The 20247-nt window shown below is 35.3% G+C and overlaps 1 protein-coding gene across 4 annotated transcripts in view; it reads left to right on the forward strand.

Annotated features, from left to right (window-relative positions):
- Positions 1-20247, forward strand: part of EDEM3 (ER degradation enhancing alpha-mannosidase like protein 3) — an 85973-nt gene that overhangs the window by 40896 nt on the left and 24830 nt on the right. For 3 of the 4 annotated variants that reach the window (XM_082401466.1, XM_082401468.1, XM_082401469.1), the window contains 10 exons: positions 606-731; positions 934-1017; positions 2417-2500; positions 3041-3165; positions 7188-7353; positions 7600-7754; positions 8802-8958; positions 11014-11205; positions 12513-12678; positions 14757-14942. In XM_082401466.1, the coding sequence (XP_082257592.1) occupies positions 606-731; positions 934-1017; positions 2417-2500; positions 3041-3165; positions 7188-7353; positions 7600-7754; positions 8802-8958; positions 11014-11205; positions 12513-12678; positions 14757-14942 (1441 nt within the window). The remainder of the gene's footprint in view (positions 1-605; positions 732-933; positions 1018-2416; positions 2501-3040; positions 3166-7187; positions 7354-7599; positions 7755-8801; positions 8959-11013; positions 11206-12512; positions 12679-14756; positions 14943-20247) is intronic. The other variant, XM_082401467.1, reaches the window with a different exon arrangement.

Here is a 20247-nt window from a genome sequence, read left to right on the forward strand (position 1 = left end):
TTTTTTTTTTATTGGTTTGTTATCATTCATTGACTCTGACAGCTCAACCTGTTGTTGTCAAGGCTGAGAAATATCTAGGAGAAAATAAAAGAAGGGGAAAAGAGTTTTTAAGACCATAAAAGGCAGAGGCAGTGGACCGTAAGAGTGGCAACAGTGATGAGATGCATTAGTTTATAGGTAGACGAGCACCAGAATGTTACGTTAGCTGCCTGCGGAGCAAACTAGACAAAGGAGAAAATGAAACTAATTCTGTGATATAGAAGCCTGTAACTATATTTCAAGGGGACGTAAGAGCATCCTTGGGCCACAATCCTGCAGGATAGTGATGTTTAGGTCTATACCCTACAGAAGGTCCCATTTTATCTATAGTTTTTAATATTCTGCATCAGAGTTTAAGAACATAGGGGAGTATATATAGTATATTTTACAAAGATTTCCATCTAAAGGAATTTAACTATTTCCATAGTTAATTAACAGTTACTTAGTAAATTTATTCATATGTAAATTCGGGTTTCATTTCTTCACATATTTAATGATATGCTGTGTTTAGAATAGTACAGCTTTTTTCATCTACTTTCATGAACACATATTGTGATCTTTTTTAGCACTATGATGCCATAATGAGGTACATAAGCCAGCCACCTCTTCTACTTGATGTGCATATCCACAAGCCAATGCTGAATGCTCGGACTTGGATGGATGCTTTGCTTGCCTTTTTTCCAGGTTTGCAGGTAAAAAAACCTCTTTTAATTCTCTTAATATTAAAGTAAAATGATTATAATTAAGTGCATTTGTGATCTCTAAAATTGAATTACCAAAACAGAGTCACACTTCAAAATTGTATTAATCTACATTTTTCTGTTTATATAATGATTATAGATAAAGTCAACTCATATTTTACTGGATAATTTTGTTGTTATTGTTGGTTTCTAGGTCTTAAAGGGGGATATTAGACCTGCTATTGAAACTCATGAAATGTTATATCAGGTGATTAAAAAACACAATTTTCTACCAGAGGTAAGCAAATCATCTTTGGAATTCTAATTTACATATACTATAGATTGCTAATTTAAAGGTAGAAAATGCCATCTTTAAGGTTGGTTGGTTCTTTTTCATTTTTCCTGGTTAAATAGTTTATTTAATTAATATATTTTTGGTTTTCACAGTATTGTATATGTTTTTCCTTTTCCTCGTGTATTAAGAGAAGTCTAGTTTAGGATAATACTGATAGTTTACTAATTTAATATTAAAAAAAAATCCCAAATTGGTATTTCTCAACCTTTTCTAATCCATGGCATTGCACAGTGTCTCATTCTAACTTTTACGTGTACCCACCAGCTAGGGAGACTTTTGTACTTTTTATTTGCTAAGGCTTATTTTATGAAAACAATATACATTGAACATAATCTTGCTGATCACACATGCTCCCTGGAAGTTTGGAAATGTTAGCTCTTCTTCACGCTGCTTAAGAATTATTCTCCCTGGTTTTTATATGTTAGTAATAAGTATTCTTGCTAACTTGATACCATAAGATTTTAATAGCATACCTTTTGGCTTTCCAGAAATGTACCATTAAAAATTTCCAAATTTTGTATGGCCTTGTTCTATCCCTACTTATTGACTACCCTCTGTGAGATATCTAAGCATCTCACCAATTTAGAAGGCTTCCTAAAGTGTTTGTTTCAAGTCACAGAGGATTTGAGACTCATAAAAAAGAGAGCAGGGCTTCCCTGGTGGCGCAGTGGTTGAGAATCTGCCTGCCAATGCAGGGGACACGGGCTCAAGCCCTGGTCTGGGAAGATCCCACATGCCGTGGAGCAACTAGGCCCGTGAGCCACAACTACTGAGCCTGCGCGTCTGGAGCCTGTGCTCCGCAACAAGAGAGGCCGCGATAGTGAGAGGCCCGCGCACCGCGATGAAGAGTGGCCCCCGCTTGCCACAACTAGAGAAAGCCCTCGCACAGAAATGAAGACCCAACACAGCCAAAAATAAATAAATAAATTAATTAATTTAAAAAAAAAAAAGAGAGTATATGCTAAAATAGAAATAGGAGAGTGAGAGACTTAATAATTAAGAGGAAAAAGTGGAGATAAGGAAAAAGAAGAGAACACAATTATGCAGACAGTGAGGACCTGTGTAGTGGCATTACTGAGGTCATAGTTTTTCCTAAGCTTCCTAATAGCCAAAGTGATCATTTAAAAAAGCAATTCCATTTAATTGGTAAAAATAACAGCCTTCACAAAAATGAATTGTGATTTTAAGCAGTGAAAATTTTCATTTTATAGATGAAAATTGTTATCAATATTTTAACTATTTTTTCTTGTTTGTGATCTAATTTATATACTACTATATATTCTAGAACTACTTATTTTTTTAAATCACATTTTTATGCCTATTTGTGTGTTGTTTTGTCTAGGCATTTACCACAGATTTCAGGGTGCATTGGGCTCAACATCCTTTAAGGCCAGAATTTGCAGAAAGTACCTACTTCTTGTATAAAGTAAGCTAATTTAACTCTCTTTTTGCTATTTAGCTCCTATTCTCTGTTGGATAACTCAATATCTTATAGTAATAGTATCGGCTTTTCAAAGTTCTTGTTTAATGTTATAATGGTTGGATATATCATGGTTCTTATTCACCTAGTTCGTAGAGTTATTGAAAGATGCAAGAATTGACATCTAAGTTTTATGCCTTTTCAAAATATTTACAAAGCATTTCTTTAAAGAGAAATTTTATATTCTAGAGCTGCTTTCTAAAGCATGTCTCTTGCCTTCTTTTAATCAGGCAACCTTTCTGGGCCTTAGAAATTTCATCCAAAGCCTAAGATGTACAGTTGTGCAGCTTTCCAGTTGTGTATTTAAGAAATTCATAAAGCAGATCCATGGCTTACTTTCAGAACTAGGTTCTATGTAACATGTGTTCCAGTGCCTGATATAATGCCTGGCACCTAGTAGGTACTCAATAAATATTTGATAAATAAATGGTTATATGGTACTATGTAAGCTATGTATATGTATACATATGCTCTCCTTTTTAATAGGCTACAGGAGATCCTTACTACCTTGAAGTAGGGAAAACACTTATTGAAAATTTAAATAAATATGCTAGAGTGCCTTGCGGATTTGCTGCCATGAAGGATGTTCGTACTGGAAGTCATGAGGACAGGTAAAACAATTCCAACCTCCCCTTTCCTCAGGGTAACTCTGAAACAACACAAAATATTATTAGTCAGATTTCAGATCAGCTTAATGCTTTTACAAAGGGTATTTGAAGATGCAAACCTTAGTTCATTGTGCTTATTTTTTAAACTCTCTTGAATAGGCTTATTTTAAATTGTTTGAAAAGTCTGTGTTTTTACCATAGTTCCTGGCATATAGTTGGTGCTCAAATGATTTTTAAATAGATGAATAAATGATTGTTAAACATCAGAACCTTGGTCTTTGGAGTATTAGGAAAGTTGGGGTTTTCTTCTTTGTTAATAGTTTTTTATATTATGTAAAATGTTAGAAATTATCAAGATGATGACTAATGATCTGGATTATGATTCCTGTTCAGTCAAGAATTCCTCAAAAGCAATATCGTGGTTAATGTGTATATTCTTATTCTGTTGCTGACTTGGAGAGCTGGGGAGGACCACTGGCAGTTTCTATTTCATTGGATGCTGGATAGATGTAGTTGACATGGAGTATTCAAGATATGAAAAGCACCCTTTGGTTAATATGATATTCACTAACATTCCAGTTATTCTGAGATCATTTGATTCTGTTATTTTAACTGTCCAGAACATAGCAACACATTTCTAAATGAACACTAAAGTTTGTTTGTGCATTTGGTTAGCAAGGGTTCATTCCACAGATATTTACTGAGGTGTCTTATGTGCCAGAGTTATGCTAGGTTTTGAAGATTAAAGATAAAAAGACATGTCTTTTCTATCATTGAGTCACTGGGGCAGGCAGATAAACAGGCTTTAAAGCATTGTATATGTGCTATGAAACATACTAAAGGGATGTGAAATGCAGATTGGGATATGACAGTCACTTGAGCGTCCTGTGTCCTGAAGAATCAGGACTAGAAAACTAGAAAAAGGAAAGTAGTAAAAGGAGTTTCCGGCAGAGGAACTAGGGACAGGTGCAATACAACACTCATTATCTACTCGCAGAATTGACCCTCAGTCCTTCTCTCGGAGCATTTAGATATTAGTTAATTAGGCTTGGGACCTCCTTCCCTGACCACAGCTGATAAGAAATGGATAGGTTTCTGGAAGCAGACACACAGAAAACAGCAAGAAATGAAAGCAGATAGCGTTTGTATTTATCTGTAACATTTATTGGCTGCTTCCTACATTTCAGGAACTCTTCTAATTAAGCACTTTCTATGTTTAATTCATTTGATCCTTTACAGCCACCCTCTGAAGTATAATTTCTATTATGATCTTCATTTTATAGATGAAGAAACCAAGGCACAGGGAGATGGGGAGCTTGCCTGAGGTCACACAGTTAGTGAGGTTAATTCTAATCAAGGCAGATAGGCTTTTGACTATATGCTCTACTGGCAGCTCATTCAAGGAACAGTAATTAATCACCTGCTGTGCGCCAGACGCTGCACTTGGGTAAGAGGATGAAAAGATAAATTAGAATCAGTCCCTGCCGGCCTGTGACTTACGGTCAGTGAAGAAGATAGGTATGTAAAGAAGTAATCACAGCCACGTGATGAGCTGAGCGCTAGAGCAGAAGGAAACGTAGCAGGTGGAGCAATTACAGAGGAAGACATGATTTGCTCTGTTCAGAGAGTTCCGTGTTTCTAAAGTCAGCGTCCTTCCTCTTCCTCCTGCTGAGTGTCCCTCCCGTGGCGCTGTTTCTGCATCTCTGGCGGCCGCCTGTGCTGCATCTGGTTGCGCAGTCCAGTGTGCAGAGTGCCCCTTAAAGCATCACGTCCAGAGTTGACGAGGCCCGAGGTGCGCTTGGTGCAGAAGCGCTGTTGCTGTCTGGGTCCAGGCGCAAGACGGGTCATCTTCTGAGGGGCTGGTGGGCTCACACCCTCTCTCCACTTGAGGATCACCGCTTGGTCTGCTCACTGTTCCTCGTGGTAGTGTTGCGTCTCTCGCATGCATTTGGCCCAGCAAAAGGTTGAGAACTCCTAATCCTTGTCCTACCACGTTCTTGGATGTGCTTTAGCAGCTTTATTACGTTTCACAGACAGTGGACTTGTGGCCAGTTGACCTCAGATACTTGACAATGACTTGCTGACAAATGGGTGTTCTCTACCCTGCTCTTCAGAAACTGATTTGATTTTTAAAAGTGCAAACTTAGAACTTGATACTCATCCCAGCAAGATTTCATTTTGTTGGGTTTTTTTGTGTGTGTGTGTGCGTTTCTAGACGAAAAAGAAGGCTTAAATCTCATCTCAGTCATCTAATGTATTAGCTGAATTACTGTTTTCAGGGATCTGGGGTTTAGATAATTATGCCTTAAAATCTTCCATGTCCTGCTCTTTGCATTTGGTTGCTTGTTCCCCTGCGGAGCTACCGGTGCTGTAGTCTGGCTCACCAGTGTCTCCATTCCCTGGCCCCCCACACACAGGTTTCAAAAAAGAAATATCTATATTTTTCTTATAATAAATGATCAGTTAAAGAATTTAAATGGCAAAAAGAATACGAAAATCTTCCCTACAATACTTTCCCCACTTGCCATCCTAAGATCATCACTGTTGGCAGTTTTAGAAACAGTCTTCCAGACATTTTTAATGCCTTTGTGTTTGCATTTGTGTACATATTTATGGTTTTCAAGTGCAAAATAGATTATGTGATACGATACCCAAACTTGCTAACTTTACCCAACTCATACTGCTGTGATCTTACCACGTCTCTAGTCTTTTCTAAGCATTTACAAATCATCTGTTTCGTAATCACTTGTGGAATTTGCCAAAAATCAAAATCTTGCACATCAGTTTACAGTTCTTAAGCTAGCATATGCTTATGGTAATAACTGTCAGTCCTCCAGAAAAAGTTAAATTACCATAAGTGTATTGCAGATTGACAGGGAAGTATTTTATCTGTTATAAAATGATTAACATCCAAAATGTTCAAAGAAGTTTTGAAACATTACAGTTGTTGTTCCAAAATAAAACATCATTTATGTCTGGGAAAAATAATGATAGCTCTGTTTTTGAGCTCATACGCATGCCGGGTGCTATGCTAAATAGTTGACATTATAGTATGACATTTAGTCTTTGCACCACTGTTAGGCATGTACTGTTATTATGTCCTTTCAGGATAAACTGAAGCTCACAGTCCTTATATAATATCCCCTTGGGCACGTAGCTCGCCATCACAAGTTCTTTTCTATTTCCAAAGCCCCAGCTCTTTACCGCTATGTCCAACTGCCTCTCCAGTTCATTCTTTAGTAATGCTGTTTAAACTTGCATTCGCAAACATTTATTGAGTGCCTGCTGTGTGCCAGGAATTGTGCTTGGCCAGTTACGAAACTGTGCAGCCTGTCTAGTAACTGCTAAAAGCTAGGATGCTTCGGGAAGTAGCACATATAATTAAATTCCTTGTTATTGTAACTCCATCTAACGACTGTGCTCTTTTCCTACCACTTTTTATAAAAGCTTTCCTTTAAAATGTTTGTTAAAACGTTATAACATTAAATCATTTGTAAAGTCACACTTGGCAGGTATTTAAATGTTTACAAAGTTATCATAATCCATGTGATTTTGTGTTGTGCTTTTTTCATGTAACTTTTTGTAAATGATTACTTTTAAAGCCTTCTTGGTTATCACTTAAATGGCTGCATCAAAATTGTATTACTTTATCCAGTTCAATTAATATTAGTTGAAGATTCTTATATGGTCCTCAGTAGTAAAGGTCATCTGCATTACCTCCCTGTTGTTGGTTCCCTGTAGAAGAAATGGAAAACTCTCCCTCAGAAGGCCCATAGAAAAACCTTGTCTGCAGTATTGACAAGATTTAGTGTACCTGTGTGATAGGCAGCCCTTCTGGTCTTTTTCATTTCCTTGGAATATGCTTGGAGTCAAGGCTATTACACCAGAGGATAGATACATTCTATAGTTCTTTGGATGTCTGTACTGGTGTAGACAGGTTTATTGACCTTGATTCTGTGGCTTTCAGATAGTTGGCATTTGGATATTTTTATGTTCTTAGATTTATTTGTATCCTTTTATTTTAGAATGGATTCCTTCTTCTTGGCCGAAATGTTTAAATATCTTTACCTGTTATTTGCGGATAAAGAAGACGTTATTTTTGACATAGAAGATTACATTTTTACAACAGAAGCTCATCTGTTACCTCTTTGGCTCTCTACTACAAATCAAAGACTCTCTAAGAAGAACACAGTAGGTTATGTTTTTGAACTAAATGTCTTACTCCCTTTTTTACTCCTATGTGTTTGTTTTGTTTTTCCAAGTAAAAAGTAATCCATGACTAGAATTCTATAAATATAGTGTGGTAGGAGAAGTACCCTTGATGTTTTCTTTTATTACATCCTGTGTATACTTACATTTCACTTAAATGTTTCCTTTGAACAAACTATAAAGTAAAATAATTATTTTTATTTACATAACATTCTTTTATATTTTTAGACTTCAGAATATACGGAACTGGATGACAGTAATTTTGATTGGACTTGTCCAAACACTCAGATTCTCTTCCCTAATGACCCACTGTATGCTCAGAGCATCCGTGAACCCTTGAAAAATGTGGTGGACAAGAGCTGTCCTCGAGGCATCATCAGAGTGTAAGATGTCTTATTTTATATTTGTTAATATCAAAATGAATTCTTAGTAAATGACAGAGAATGTAAGGAACATATAACAGCCAAGAAGACATTCATTTAGATCAAAAATATTGAGTATGTACTTATCACTGATTAAAATTAAAAATTGGTGAGTAAAGTTAGATAGCAAAGTTTATTCTGCAGTAATGTCTTTTTATTATTATGGAAATTTTCTGTGTATCTTTTGTTTAATGAACCAAGTAATAATGGCAGCGTATGATAGTTTGTAACTTCCACAGCACATTTTTTTTTTTAAACATCTTTATTGGAGTATAATTGCTTTACAATGGTGTGTTAGTTTCTGCTTTATAACAGAGTGAATCAGCTATACATATACGTATGTTCCCATATCTCCTCCCTCTTGCATCTCCCTCCCATCCTCCCTATCCCACCCCTCTAGATCCAGAGCACATTTTTACACAACAGTTTCATCAAATATTTCCACGTTTTGTATATGTAGAAAATATTTTTCCTTTTATCTGTAGTTTCTGTATAGGAAAAATAACAGTGTTTTGATTTGATTTTTTTGATGAGGTACTTATTCTTGGTTGTTGAATAAAACTTTTTGCTTTAATGAGTGCATTTTCTTCCAAATAGTTACATTAGAAAAACCATTACTAGGAAATTTTAAAAAATTATTTTTCTTAAGTGAATGTTATCGTTCACTGATATAAGTATTGTTTTGCTTTTAAAATATTGAGAGAAACATCTGTTTTTTGAGGGAGAAATAAATAATAATAAATCTCTAAGCCAACCTATTGTGTACCTTCAAATAATTGTAATGCTGTTGATTAATACTGCCTTATAGATAATATACAAGCTTCTGTAACTGTAAAATATATTTGAAAGCTATACCACTTATTAAAAACCTAAGTTATATGTAGGTAAGTAACTCTTTCTAGTTATTCCATTTTTCACTGGTTTAAAACTAGAATTTGTTTGCCTTATGCTTTTTTTCCCAATTCTGACTTGTGGGTTTTTTTAAGCCTTGCCTATAATTCCTTTTAGCAGAGAGGAGAGTTTCAGGAGTGGAGCTAAACCCCCTCTGAGAGCCAGAGATTTCATGGCCACTAACCCTGAGCATTTAGAAATCTTGAAGAAGATGGGGGTGAGTTTGATTCACCTCAAAGATGGAAGAGTCCAGTTGGTTCAACATGCAATCCAAGTAAGACATTGCTGTACTAATTAGCTACCATCTCTGTCCTCTTTGGTCTCAGTAGCTTTAATAAGATAATGACATTTGGCTTTTTAAAAACCTTCAGTGTGTGGTTTAAAGTCAGAGTATCAGAATTTTAGGACTTGGAAGTATTTTGGAAAGCCATCTGATTCAACCCCTTTGTAGTATAAATCAATCAAGTCACAAATAGGTTGAGTAATTTGCTTATGTTAATATGGTCAAATATAGGACTCAGATCTAAGTTTTCTATTTCTCAGTCCCTTGTCTTTCCACTGTTTTATTTAGAACATAATCTTAAAAGCTAATAATTCATTTTAATATTTATATCTCTATTTTACACTATTTTAGTTTCCAAAGAGCTGAATTTAAATACTTTATTCATTATAGAAATCAAAATTTGCATTTATTTATCTATGCCTAGGGAACATAACATACCTCTTGGAGAAATTTTTATTGATTTTTGCTTTAAAAGCTTTCATAACCCGAGGCCTTTAAATTATCCACCTTATTACTGCATTAATTCTGAGAAAACTACAGTTTGAGAAATAATTTCAACCTAGTAGAACCATATTCAGATACCCCGTAATCTCGGATTCAGCCTTCCCACCACCTTGCCTTCCCCTCACCTTGCCTTCCCCTCAGGTTTCGGTCTCATCCCTATTCTTGCCACATCATCCCTCCTTCCCTAACGAGACTTCTGTCTGCTTGCTTACGTTTCACTCATCCTCACTCCCCCAGCGGTGGGAATGACATCTCTGATGACATTGCTTGCACGTGGGTCACCAGTGACATAATTGCCAGCCAGTAGCCCCTTAGTCCTCCTCTGATTGAACTTTTATGTAACTGTTGGCTGGCCTCTTTGTAAAACCTACCCCTTTCTTGGCTTCCAGGGCATTCCAGCAACACCTTTCCAAATACTCTGTGAAATATTCTGTAGATTCCTTTGCAGCTCTTCTTGGCACGACTCAGTATAGGCACCAAAGAACCTGGATCGTATGTTTTTCTTACTATACTCTTCTTCAATAGTGTCATCTATTTCTACAAGCTCTGCTGTCATCTTTGTACACGCGATACATGTATGTAATCCTGATTTTACTTTACTTCTTAAACCCAACTTTACTTTACTTTTTAAACCCAGCTATAATCTACCTGCCGTACATTTCTGCATCTCAATCTCAATCTGTCCAAACCTGAATTAATTCTCTCTCCCTCCTCCCACTACAGTCTGTCTCTCTGCCCTTTCGTTCTCCATCTCAGTCAACCCTATCATCATTCTCTAAGTCACCAACACTAGAAATCTCAGGATGGGCTTGAATTTCTTTCTCCCAGCTCCTTTCCGTTCTCCTCTGTCCTCTATCCCTTGTCAGGTTCCATTGACTTTTCCTATAAGGTGTTAGGAATTCATCCTTTTCCTCCTGTAGTCAGGCACTCTTCACCTTTTCCTCTATTAAGATTCAGTTTGAATCATTCCAAATATTTCCCAGATACACACTGACAGAATCAGTCCTTCCTTTGTGTTACTAGTGCACTTTCCCACTTGAGAAATTTTATCATAGCTAATTTTACATGTCTCTCTCCTCTAGATACAAACTTCTTAAAGTAAAAGATTATGTCCCTAGTGCCTAGTCAACTGCTGGGATGTAATAGGTGCCTGATACTTATGTTTTGAATTTAATCTGGTTGTTCATTCATAATTTCGAAGAAGAAGGGGAATATGGGTCAGTTATGAGGTTTATTTCTTAAAAGGGCAACCAGAGGAGAAAACAAGCAAAGTGAGCATTTAGTGGAAGTGCACTTCTCAATTTGTATCAAAAGTGGTTTATAGGACAGTGAAAGAGACACTAATAAAAATTACAGATGTTATATTCAGAAAATATTACCAGAAGTAATATTTTTGAGAACAAATAAGGCCATAAATATTTGGTAGAGACCAAAACTGATAGGAGAAATTTTTTGAGTAGAAAACTATAGTGCAGTAGTATTTAAGAAATCAAAAAGTTGAAAGTTTCCAGAAAGGATAAAATTAATTTGTTTCTTTCCTAGGCTGCTAGTTCAATTGACGCAGAAGATGGGTTGAGGTTTATGCAGGAGATGATTGAATTGTCAAGTCAACAACAAAAAGAACAGCAGCTACCTCCACGAGCTGTACAAATTGTTTCTCACCCATTTTTTGGCCGGGTAGTATTAACTGCTGGTCCAGCTCAGTTTGGGCTAGATCTGTCTAAACATAAAGAGGTATGTACACCTATAATATGCTTGTTGAAATTGAACTCAAATATTAGTTAAGTATTGTCTAATTTCTTAGTCTCTTTTCTAATTTAGTAGTTTTAACTTATTTAAAACACCTAAATATTTAATCTCCCAGATTAAGGTAGATTAAAATTAAAAGCATATCTTGAAAATATTGAGTCATAATTTATGTATGCAGTATGGTTACAGAATTTTACTTAAAATGTTCAGATATTGTTCTCTAATTCAATGCCTTTAACTTATCTAAAAATGGTTTTCAAACTTTGTAACTACTGAAACTTTTCTTTGAACAAAAATCTAACTCAGAGGCTTAATGTAGGGAACAGCTAAAGCAGAGGTGCTCTGGACAAGTGGCTGTGGAGAGCATCAGACACTGAGGTTCCGCTGAGCAAATTTGGAAGGCCAGTAAGCTAGTCTATCCTGTTAGTTTTACTGTAGGAAACGAAGTTCACAGGTTCAACTATCTGACTAACTGGTAGCAAAGCTAGCCACTAGACCAGAACCCAACTATTCTGATCATCTAAAGCCAGTGGTCTTTGAACTCTATTACCCCCAATTTAAACTTTTTCTAGTGTATATTTTAAAGCTATGTAGGTTTATAGTTGATTCATTTATTCAATAACTCTTTTTCTAGGCAGTATTTTAGATATTTGCTATATATCAAGTTTACAAAAACCAGTGAAGATTTATGCCCTCATGGAGTTTACCTTCTAAGAGAGAGAAGGATCTTGAAACATCTTTACACTCCCATCTTTAAAATCAGTTTTCTGATGGATTTAATTTTTCTTGGAAGAAGAACTGCTTGCAGATTCATGTAGACTAAATCCATTTTTCCCCTCTTTCAAAAATTTTTCCTGTTACCAGTGATGGTTTAAAAATGGTTCCCAGCTTCTTGTAAGTGTGAGTATGGGTATGTAGTGAATCAGCCTGAGGTTCCAACTTTACCACTTACTAACATCGTGACTTTGAGCAAATTATGTAAACTGAATCTCAGTTTCCCCACACGTAAAATGGAAATATTATCTGTATTACTTCACTCAGAGTCATTATAAAGATCTGGTTTAGTAATTTATGTAAAAATGCTTCATAAACTGCAAAACACGGTAGAAATATTAGTTGGGTACTATAATATGCAAAATGTTCAAAACAAAAATTTATGCTAAATATATATTGTATATGTTATCATTAGAAAAGAAGTGAGGTCTACTTAAAGCTCTAGATACTGAATTTTAATGACTAGGTAGTGATTGGAGAAGATAAAAGATTACTTAAGTTACTTTTATTTCTGCCAGACAAGAGGATTTGTTGCAAGCAGTAAACCGTACAATGGTTGTTCAGAGCTTACTAACCCTGAGGCAGTGATGGGAAAGATTGCTTTGATACAAAGAGGACAGTGCATGTTTGCAGAAAAGGCACGCAACATCCAGAATGCTGGAGCCATTGGTGGCATTGTTATCGGTAAGTAATCCTCCATGTCATTGTGTTGACTAAGACATAATTTTTAGGATTTTTCCTTTCATTTTCCAAACTTTTATCAGAGTTTGTCATTTTTACTTCACTAGCCAGCATAATGGGTAGGTAATCCAATGACTCTCTTAAGAATGTGTATATGTCTCATATCTTGTTTGAAAGTCTAGATTTGGGTTTCTGTATATTAATGCCAATAAAAGTACTTGGGGTCCAGTGTGAAGGTGCAGTAGGAGTGAGTGCTAAAAACACCCAATACCATGGATAAAAAAATGGGCCCATGAGATCCAAAGCCCCCTAGGAGCAAGAATTACACCCTGCCACCTCCAGTGGGGAGTCACTGAAAGTATCCATTACTCCACATAGGTGCCGGCTTTGGAGTCAGACACGTGGGGTTGTAGTTCCTGGCTCTGCCACAAAATCATGGTGTAACCTTGGCCCAGCTTTAGTTTCTTTATCTGTTTATTCCATAGTGTATTTTTTAGCTCCAGTGAAAATGGTAATAAATATCTTTTAGGTGGTTGTAAGGTTTGAAGATAATATATATAAAATTTCCTAAAATAACTGACATGTCATGGGTATAAGCCCTAGTTGCTAGCAAGTTTTTATCTCCTTGGGTCTTTTTCCACTGAAATTATAAAATTCAAATCATTTTATGCATGTATTTCAACCAGTGTGTTTGCCTTTTCATTTTCCACAAAAGATCACTGATATCCTGACAAGCAGGGCATGACTATCAGGGAAAATATAAATTTTTCTATGCTTTAAGTAAATATGAGTTTACATTCAGAAAGAACTGGAAAACCTGAGGTCACATCCTATTTGTGAAGTTAGTTCTTCTGTATAGATTGTCTCACAGGGGAACTCCATTTTGAATTTGTTCTTTCTAATTAGGATAGATTTCCTTTTTGAACTCAGGGTAAATAAACATTAAGAGATTTAAAATAAAACAGTAGGATTTATTTCAGTGAAAAATTATTTACTATGCCTTTTGCTTATCTCATATCGGCATGCCAGTGTTGATTTAATGAATGCATGAATTTCATTAGTCTAAGTAAGTATTAGGAGAAATTCTGCTTCATAACTTAAATCAGAGGTTGGCAAACTACAGCCTGCAAGCCAAGTTCAGCTCACTGCCTGTTTTTGTAAATGAAAGTTTTGCTAGAACACAGCATGTCAGTTTGTTTCCATGTCATCTATAGCCACTTTCAAGCTACAGTGGCAGAGTTGAGTGGTTGTAACAGTGACAAGCAGCAGAGAGACTGAGGGTCAGGTAGCCATCCTTTGTCTAGTCAGTTACTGCTAAGGGGATGGGTTCTACATGGTATTCTCCACTTAGAAGGGCCTATCCACGCAAGCTGTCTGAGAAGGGATGGGCAGGTTCTCCAGGGAGACTGGCGTGTAAGATTAGGGCTGGACATAACTGGCATCACCAGTAAAACAGTATTTAGCAGTCGTACTCCTATTATTTAACCAGCGTAAAGTAACAATAGTGTTTCATTCAACTTACAGAGGAAAAAACAGTATAGTCATAATTATTCCTTGTGAACAGTATATTAAAAAGAACCATCAATTTGTAGTTTGGTAAAACAATATAATGCCATTAGAAGAAATCTTAAACAACAATAAAATTTCATAGTTCTATCATTGTAATTCAAGTCTTTGAATTTTTCCATTTTTAGGCTTTTTCATAAGCATATGAAATTTTTATAGTCATAATCGTAGAATTTTGTGTTCTACTTTTTTTATGTAATAATAACATTATGTTTTTCTGTGTGTTCCCTCAGGTAGTTCGTTATAATTTACTTATAATAGTTTACAGTTGTTGACAGTTACAAAAAGCACTCCAGTAAACTTCTTCAGGCATAGATCATTTTGCTTCTTTTGAATTATTTCCTCAGGATAGATTTCTAGGAGTAGAATTAGTGGGCCCCAAAAGTATGAGTGTTTTTATGGTTCTTGATGCAGAAAATTAATGCCGTCAACAGGTAAAAAACAGTAAAGATTGGTAGCTAGACCCTTTTAATGGATGAACGTTTTTATGTTTGCTGTATTCATTTTCTGGCTAGACGACAATGAGGGGAGCAGCAGTGATACTGCCCCTCTGTTCCAGATGGCAGGTGATGGAAAGGACACAGATGACATCACGATCCCCATGCTGTTCTTATTCAGTAAAGAAGGAAGTATCATATTGGATGCCATCCGGGAATATGAGGAGGTAGAGGTGCTCCTTTCTGACAAAGCGAAAGATCGAGGTAAGGGTAAAAAATCATTTGTATTCAGCTTAGCATTAACTTTCCTAACTTGATAACAAAAATGAGTTGCGCAAAGATTATTTATGGTTCACTGGTAAAAGAAGTAAACTTTTTAGAAGATGGTTTCAAAATATATTTTTCTTTTGGAAAAAAGGGTAGTAAAATGTTTATTTTGCTTTGTTCGCTGAGTTAGAATGTTTCTAGAATTATATTTTTGTATGTAATTTATAATTTTTGCTATAATTCTGCCCAGTGATAAAAATACAAGAGATTACCCTGAGTCATTTTTAATATCCACAGATGTTCACCATTCAATTTCACTGATACTACATCTTCTATTTTTTAATAAGGAATAAAAAGAGATTGTATAGAAGGGCGTTATATACAATATAATAGTAGTGGGGTTTTACCAGGCCACCTGTAATCAAATGACCACTGTCTTGCTGAAGGCAATAGAAATCTAGCAGCTTCTTTCCATTGAGATCCAAGTTGATCACATAGGTATTTGTAAGTTACAAGAGTTACACATGGCTGATGCCTGAAGAACAAGATAGCATGCCTTAATTCATGATATAGTCCTCTCTAGGCCAAAATGTTTGTTAGTAACTTGAAAGCTCTTTGAAACCCAAATTGCTGTATAAATGCAAGGTCTTAACTAGTATTCTTTCGTAGTTTCACATCTAGGAATAGAGGAGAAATGAGGGAAAGTGAACCATCAGACATAGACTGAAATCCTGTTTATAACAGCAGTCTTTCTTATCCACTGGAGACACCTATAGAGAGAGCAGTACTCCTCCCACCCCCGCTTAAATGGATAAAGTTGTATAATCTGTACAGGGTTTTTGATGTTGGGATGTTTGGTTGGTAGATAGGTAGGAAACTTATTCATTTCAATTCAGTATAACTTCCAAGGGGAACAATAAAAAAAAAAAGTTTAGCAATAATCTAGTGCTAGCCAAATTAGTGTTTTGTCTTGTCTTCTTGTATTGCTTTATTCTTTGAGATTCATTCAGATGTCAACTATTTAAGCACTATGGAGTGAGTAGGATGTATGTAAGGATGTATAAAGAGAAACAGTAGAAAGGATTTCTGATCTTCTTAAATCCGCCTGTGTGCCTGTTTTTTTTTTTTCCTGAGCCCTTTTTTCCAACTCAGATCTTCTTTCCTATATACATGCATTTAAGCACATCAAACACAGGCAGAATATTATTCCATATAACTCTTTAATGCCTTTGCTTTTTCCCCCCTATTTTGTGCTACCATTGGAATTTCAGCAGCAATATTAAAAGGTAAAATGATTCCGAGCTACATTATTAATAGTAGTAAGTATCTTTAATAAGCCTTAAATTATATATATGTATATATGTATGTGTATATATACATGTATATACACACATGTGTGTGCACATATATATATATATATTGTTTCAGTGGCTACCATGATAATATCTGGTTTAAAGTAATTAGATTATTTTCATGTCTAGTCAGCTGTCCCATAATGATGATTCTTTATTGATCTATAAATCAATTTATTTATCTATAAATGAAATATCTAATAGGTGAATTCACTAGTCCATACCCATGCAAGAGTCACTCTAACAAAGATGTTGTATGGCACGTGTTATTTTTGATTACTTTTTATTTGAATGCAGTGTAAAATATTTAAAAGATCGACTTGTTAAAAAAACTCCTATATGTGTAGGAGTGTGTGGGGTGAGGACTGTGAGATTGTGGTAAAGCGTGTGCTTCTTATACCAGAGAAAAGATATGAAAAAAGATCAGTTCTACTATTAAAAAAAAAAAAAAAAAAGTCTGAACAGCATAACAGTATTCCCTTAAGGACCTTGTAATAAAAGGACTTTATTTAAATTATATATTTTTTTAGAGTTTTGATAGTCAATTTTTTGAACTGTATTTCTGTTATAGAGTGACATTTTGACAAAAAGTCTTGAAAAATTGCCCTTTTGGTATAGCTTTTTAAAGAACTGTACGGCATTATTAACTATCAGCAATGAGTTATAGTATAATTGTTAATATTTATCAGTGTAACTAAAGTCAATGATAATAGTTTTATTAAATCAACTGCTTTTTTCACTTAGGAAAATATTCTAAGTTAACGTCTGTAGTGGTTATCATTAATTTGTCCTGTGCCATTACTGCATGCATCAGTGTTTCTCTTCTGCATCAGAATCAGCTGATGTAGTAGTTAAAAGTGTAGATTCCTGAGTCCTACTCCAGAGTATTGAATCAGACCCTCTGAAATTGGGGGATCAGAATCTGAAATTTTAAACAAGCATCCCAGTTAATTGCACACAGCTGTACTTTGAGAAACACTGAACAAGACCAAGAAGGCACCCCACGCCCCTCTTTTTTAATCTCCTAGCTCTGTATCTGGCCATATTGTGCCATCAAGGGTACTAGGTGGGATTATATAAATACACCAAATACTAGCAGCCTTAAATCTGAACGATAAAATGTCATCCAGATTGGCTTTTCTAAAAATCTCATTCCACAGATACATATTTCCCTTAAAAAGTCACACAGTTTTGATTGAGGCGTTCTTCCCATGTATTAAGACAGAAAATAGAAACCCCAGAACAAGCCCCCACTCCCACCTTCTAATTCTGATAAGTCCCAGCTATTAATATAGAAATATCTGCAACAGTCCCGTCTGCTAGCAAAAATGTCCAGATAACTCACTACACATTCTTCTTCAGAAATAAAGCATTTATCAAGTGGAAATACTGCTTCCTCACATCAAACCAGTCACACTTCTAAAAATTAAGTTATCCATAGAAGTGTTAATATCATGTCTGTCATGTGTCCGTTTCCAAAATTTCAAGAATTTGTAAAGGTACTTAATAATAATTCCCACCCTGTGCCCACAAACAAAGGACATTGTGTTGTTTACCCTTAGATCCAAATTGTAACAGTTTACAATTGAGATTCAATTGACTTTTCCCAGTAGTATTTCTCAACGGGGAAAAAAAAATCATTTAAAAATTTCAATACATTGTCATACTTTATAGTGTAGAATTCCAGTGCCTTAAGAGCTATAGACAGATATTCTCAGGGCTACTCCTATATTTGTGTCTGTCTGGTAAAGAGGCAGACAGAGAAAACAGGAAATAAAAGAAAGGTCTCATGGTTTGAACTGCTCAAGATTTAAGTCTGGCAGTGTTACTTTTCCTAAGATTATCCTCCACTGAACTTGACTGCAGTGAATCTGTCCTTTGGTTGATCTGTAGAACTTAGATTGCTATTGGAAGGAATTTGATTCTGAGGAGACAAATCTAGTATGCAAACAGATGGCATCTTTGCCTGGAAAGGGGCAACTGAAACATTAGCAGAATCAATACTTACCTACCCCAGCTTCTCTTCTCCAACCACCGCATGTTTTCTCATGCACTTTTGCATTTGCACATCTCTTCCCTCTTTCTGGAAATGCCTTGTTAATCCCTATCCCACTCCCACAACCTTTTCCTCTTTAAAAACGTTCAGTCATTCTAAATACCAAGTTTAAATGCTATCTTTTCTATGAACTTTTCTCTTATTTTCATAGATAAAATGTATGGACATCTTCTTAATATATTTGTACAGATACTTTGACATTTATATTACATTGTACTTCTTTACCTGTGTGTCAGCTCTGTATTCCTTGCTTTCAGTAAATGCTGGTTGTGTGGATGAATGAATGATTGTAGAATATCCAGTCTCGAAGTCTTTGCCAAGGTTCCTTTGTCCTCTCATTATTAAAACTTAGTACTTTTCTTTTTTTTTTTTTTTTTGGTATCTTGAGATTTTCTTCATTCTTTTTATTTTGCTTCCTGTGTTTCTGATACACCATTCCTGAATTTAATGATGTAGTCATTCCACTCTTAGGACTGTGATACCCCATACTGTGACAGCAGGCACCTTAGAATGAAGATCTGTAGTGGCGTGGTAGATTCTTTCTTCCTTTTTGTACTTCTCCAACTGCCATTTTTATTTAGCTGATTGTTGCCACTTTGCTATATATCAGATATTCTTATATATTCGATCTGTTTTTGGACTTGCTCTTCTTTTCCACTAATCTGTTTGTTTATTCCTGTGCCAATAATGAAAGTTTGCTATTTTGAATAAATTTTAATATCTGATAAGGCAACTCTCCTGTCACTAATACTTTTCAGAATTTCTTGACTTCTCTGTGATGTATATTCTTCCATAGGAATTAAAAAATAATTCTATCTGGTCCCAAAAGAAAAGAAAAAGAAGTAGAATTGGGATTCATCTTGGAATTGTATAATTGCACACCTTACATATAAACAGGAAAATTTTGTTAAATATTGACTTTCCATCCAGGAACATACACTTACCTATAATTTGAATCAGATCTTGTTTTATGTTTTCATTGAGATTTTATAGTATTAAGCAATAAGATTTCTTAATAAATTTAGTTCTGTGTTGTAGCTTCTACTTTTATTGTGGTTATTTGTATTTTATTAGCGTTATTTGTATTTTATTGGGGTTATTTGTATTTGCCTACTTATTTTTACCCTCCTTATCAAATTCTTTTATCTTGATAGTGTTTTTAAAAATTGACTTGCTTTGAGTTTAAGTATAAAACACAATCTGAAAATACACTTGATCTTTCCTTTTCCTATATTACACTGTTATTTTTTAAAATTGAAGTATAGCTGATTTACAATGTTGTGTTAATGTCTGTTGTACAGCAAACTGATTGAGTTATATATATGCATACATATATATATATCATATTCTTTTCCAATATCGTTTATCAGAGGATATTGAATATAGTTCCCTGTGCTATACAGTAGGACCTTGTTGTTTCTTTATCCATCCTATATATACTAGTTTGCATATGTTAATCCCAAACTCTCAGTCCTTCCCTCCGCCACCTCCCCTCTCCCTTAGCAACCAGAAGTCTGTTCTCTATGTCTGAGAGTCTGTTTCTGTTTTGTAGATATGTTGGTTTGTGTCGTATTTTAGATTCCACATGTTAAGTGATATCATATGGTATTTGTCTTTCTCTGTCTGACTTACTTCACTTAGTATGATAATTTCTAGGTCCATCCATGTTGCTGCAAATGACATTATTTCATTCTTTTTTATGGCTGAGTAATATTCCATTGTGTGTGTGTGTGTGTGTGTGTGTGTGTGTGTGTGTGTGTGTACACACACACCACATCTTCTTTATCCATTCATCTGTCGATGGACATTTAGATTGCTTCCATGTCCTGGCTATTATAAATAGTGCTGCAATGAACATTGGGGTGCATATATCTTTTTTTTTTCTTAACATCTT

The sequence above is a fragment of the Balaenoptera borealis genome (genome assembly GCF_965194805.1).
Source record: "Balaenoptera borealis genome assembly, chromosome: 1".
Taxonomy (NCBI): domain Eukaryota; kingdom Metazoa; phylum Chordata; class Mammalia; order Artiodactyla; family Balaenopteridae; genus Balaenoptera; species Balaenoptera borealis.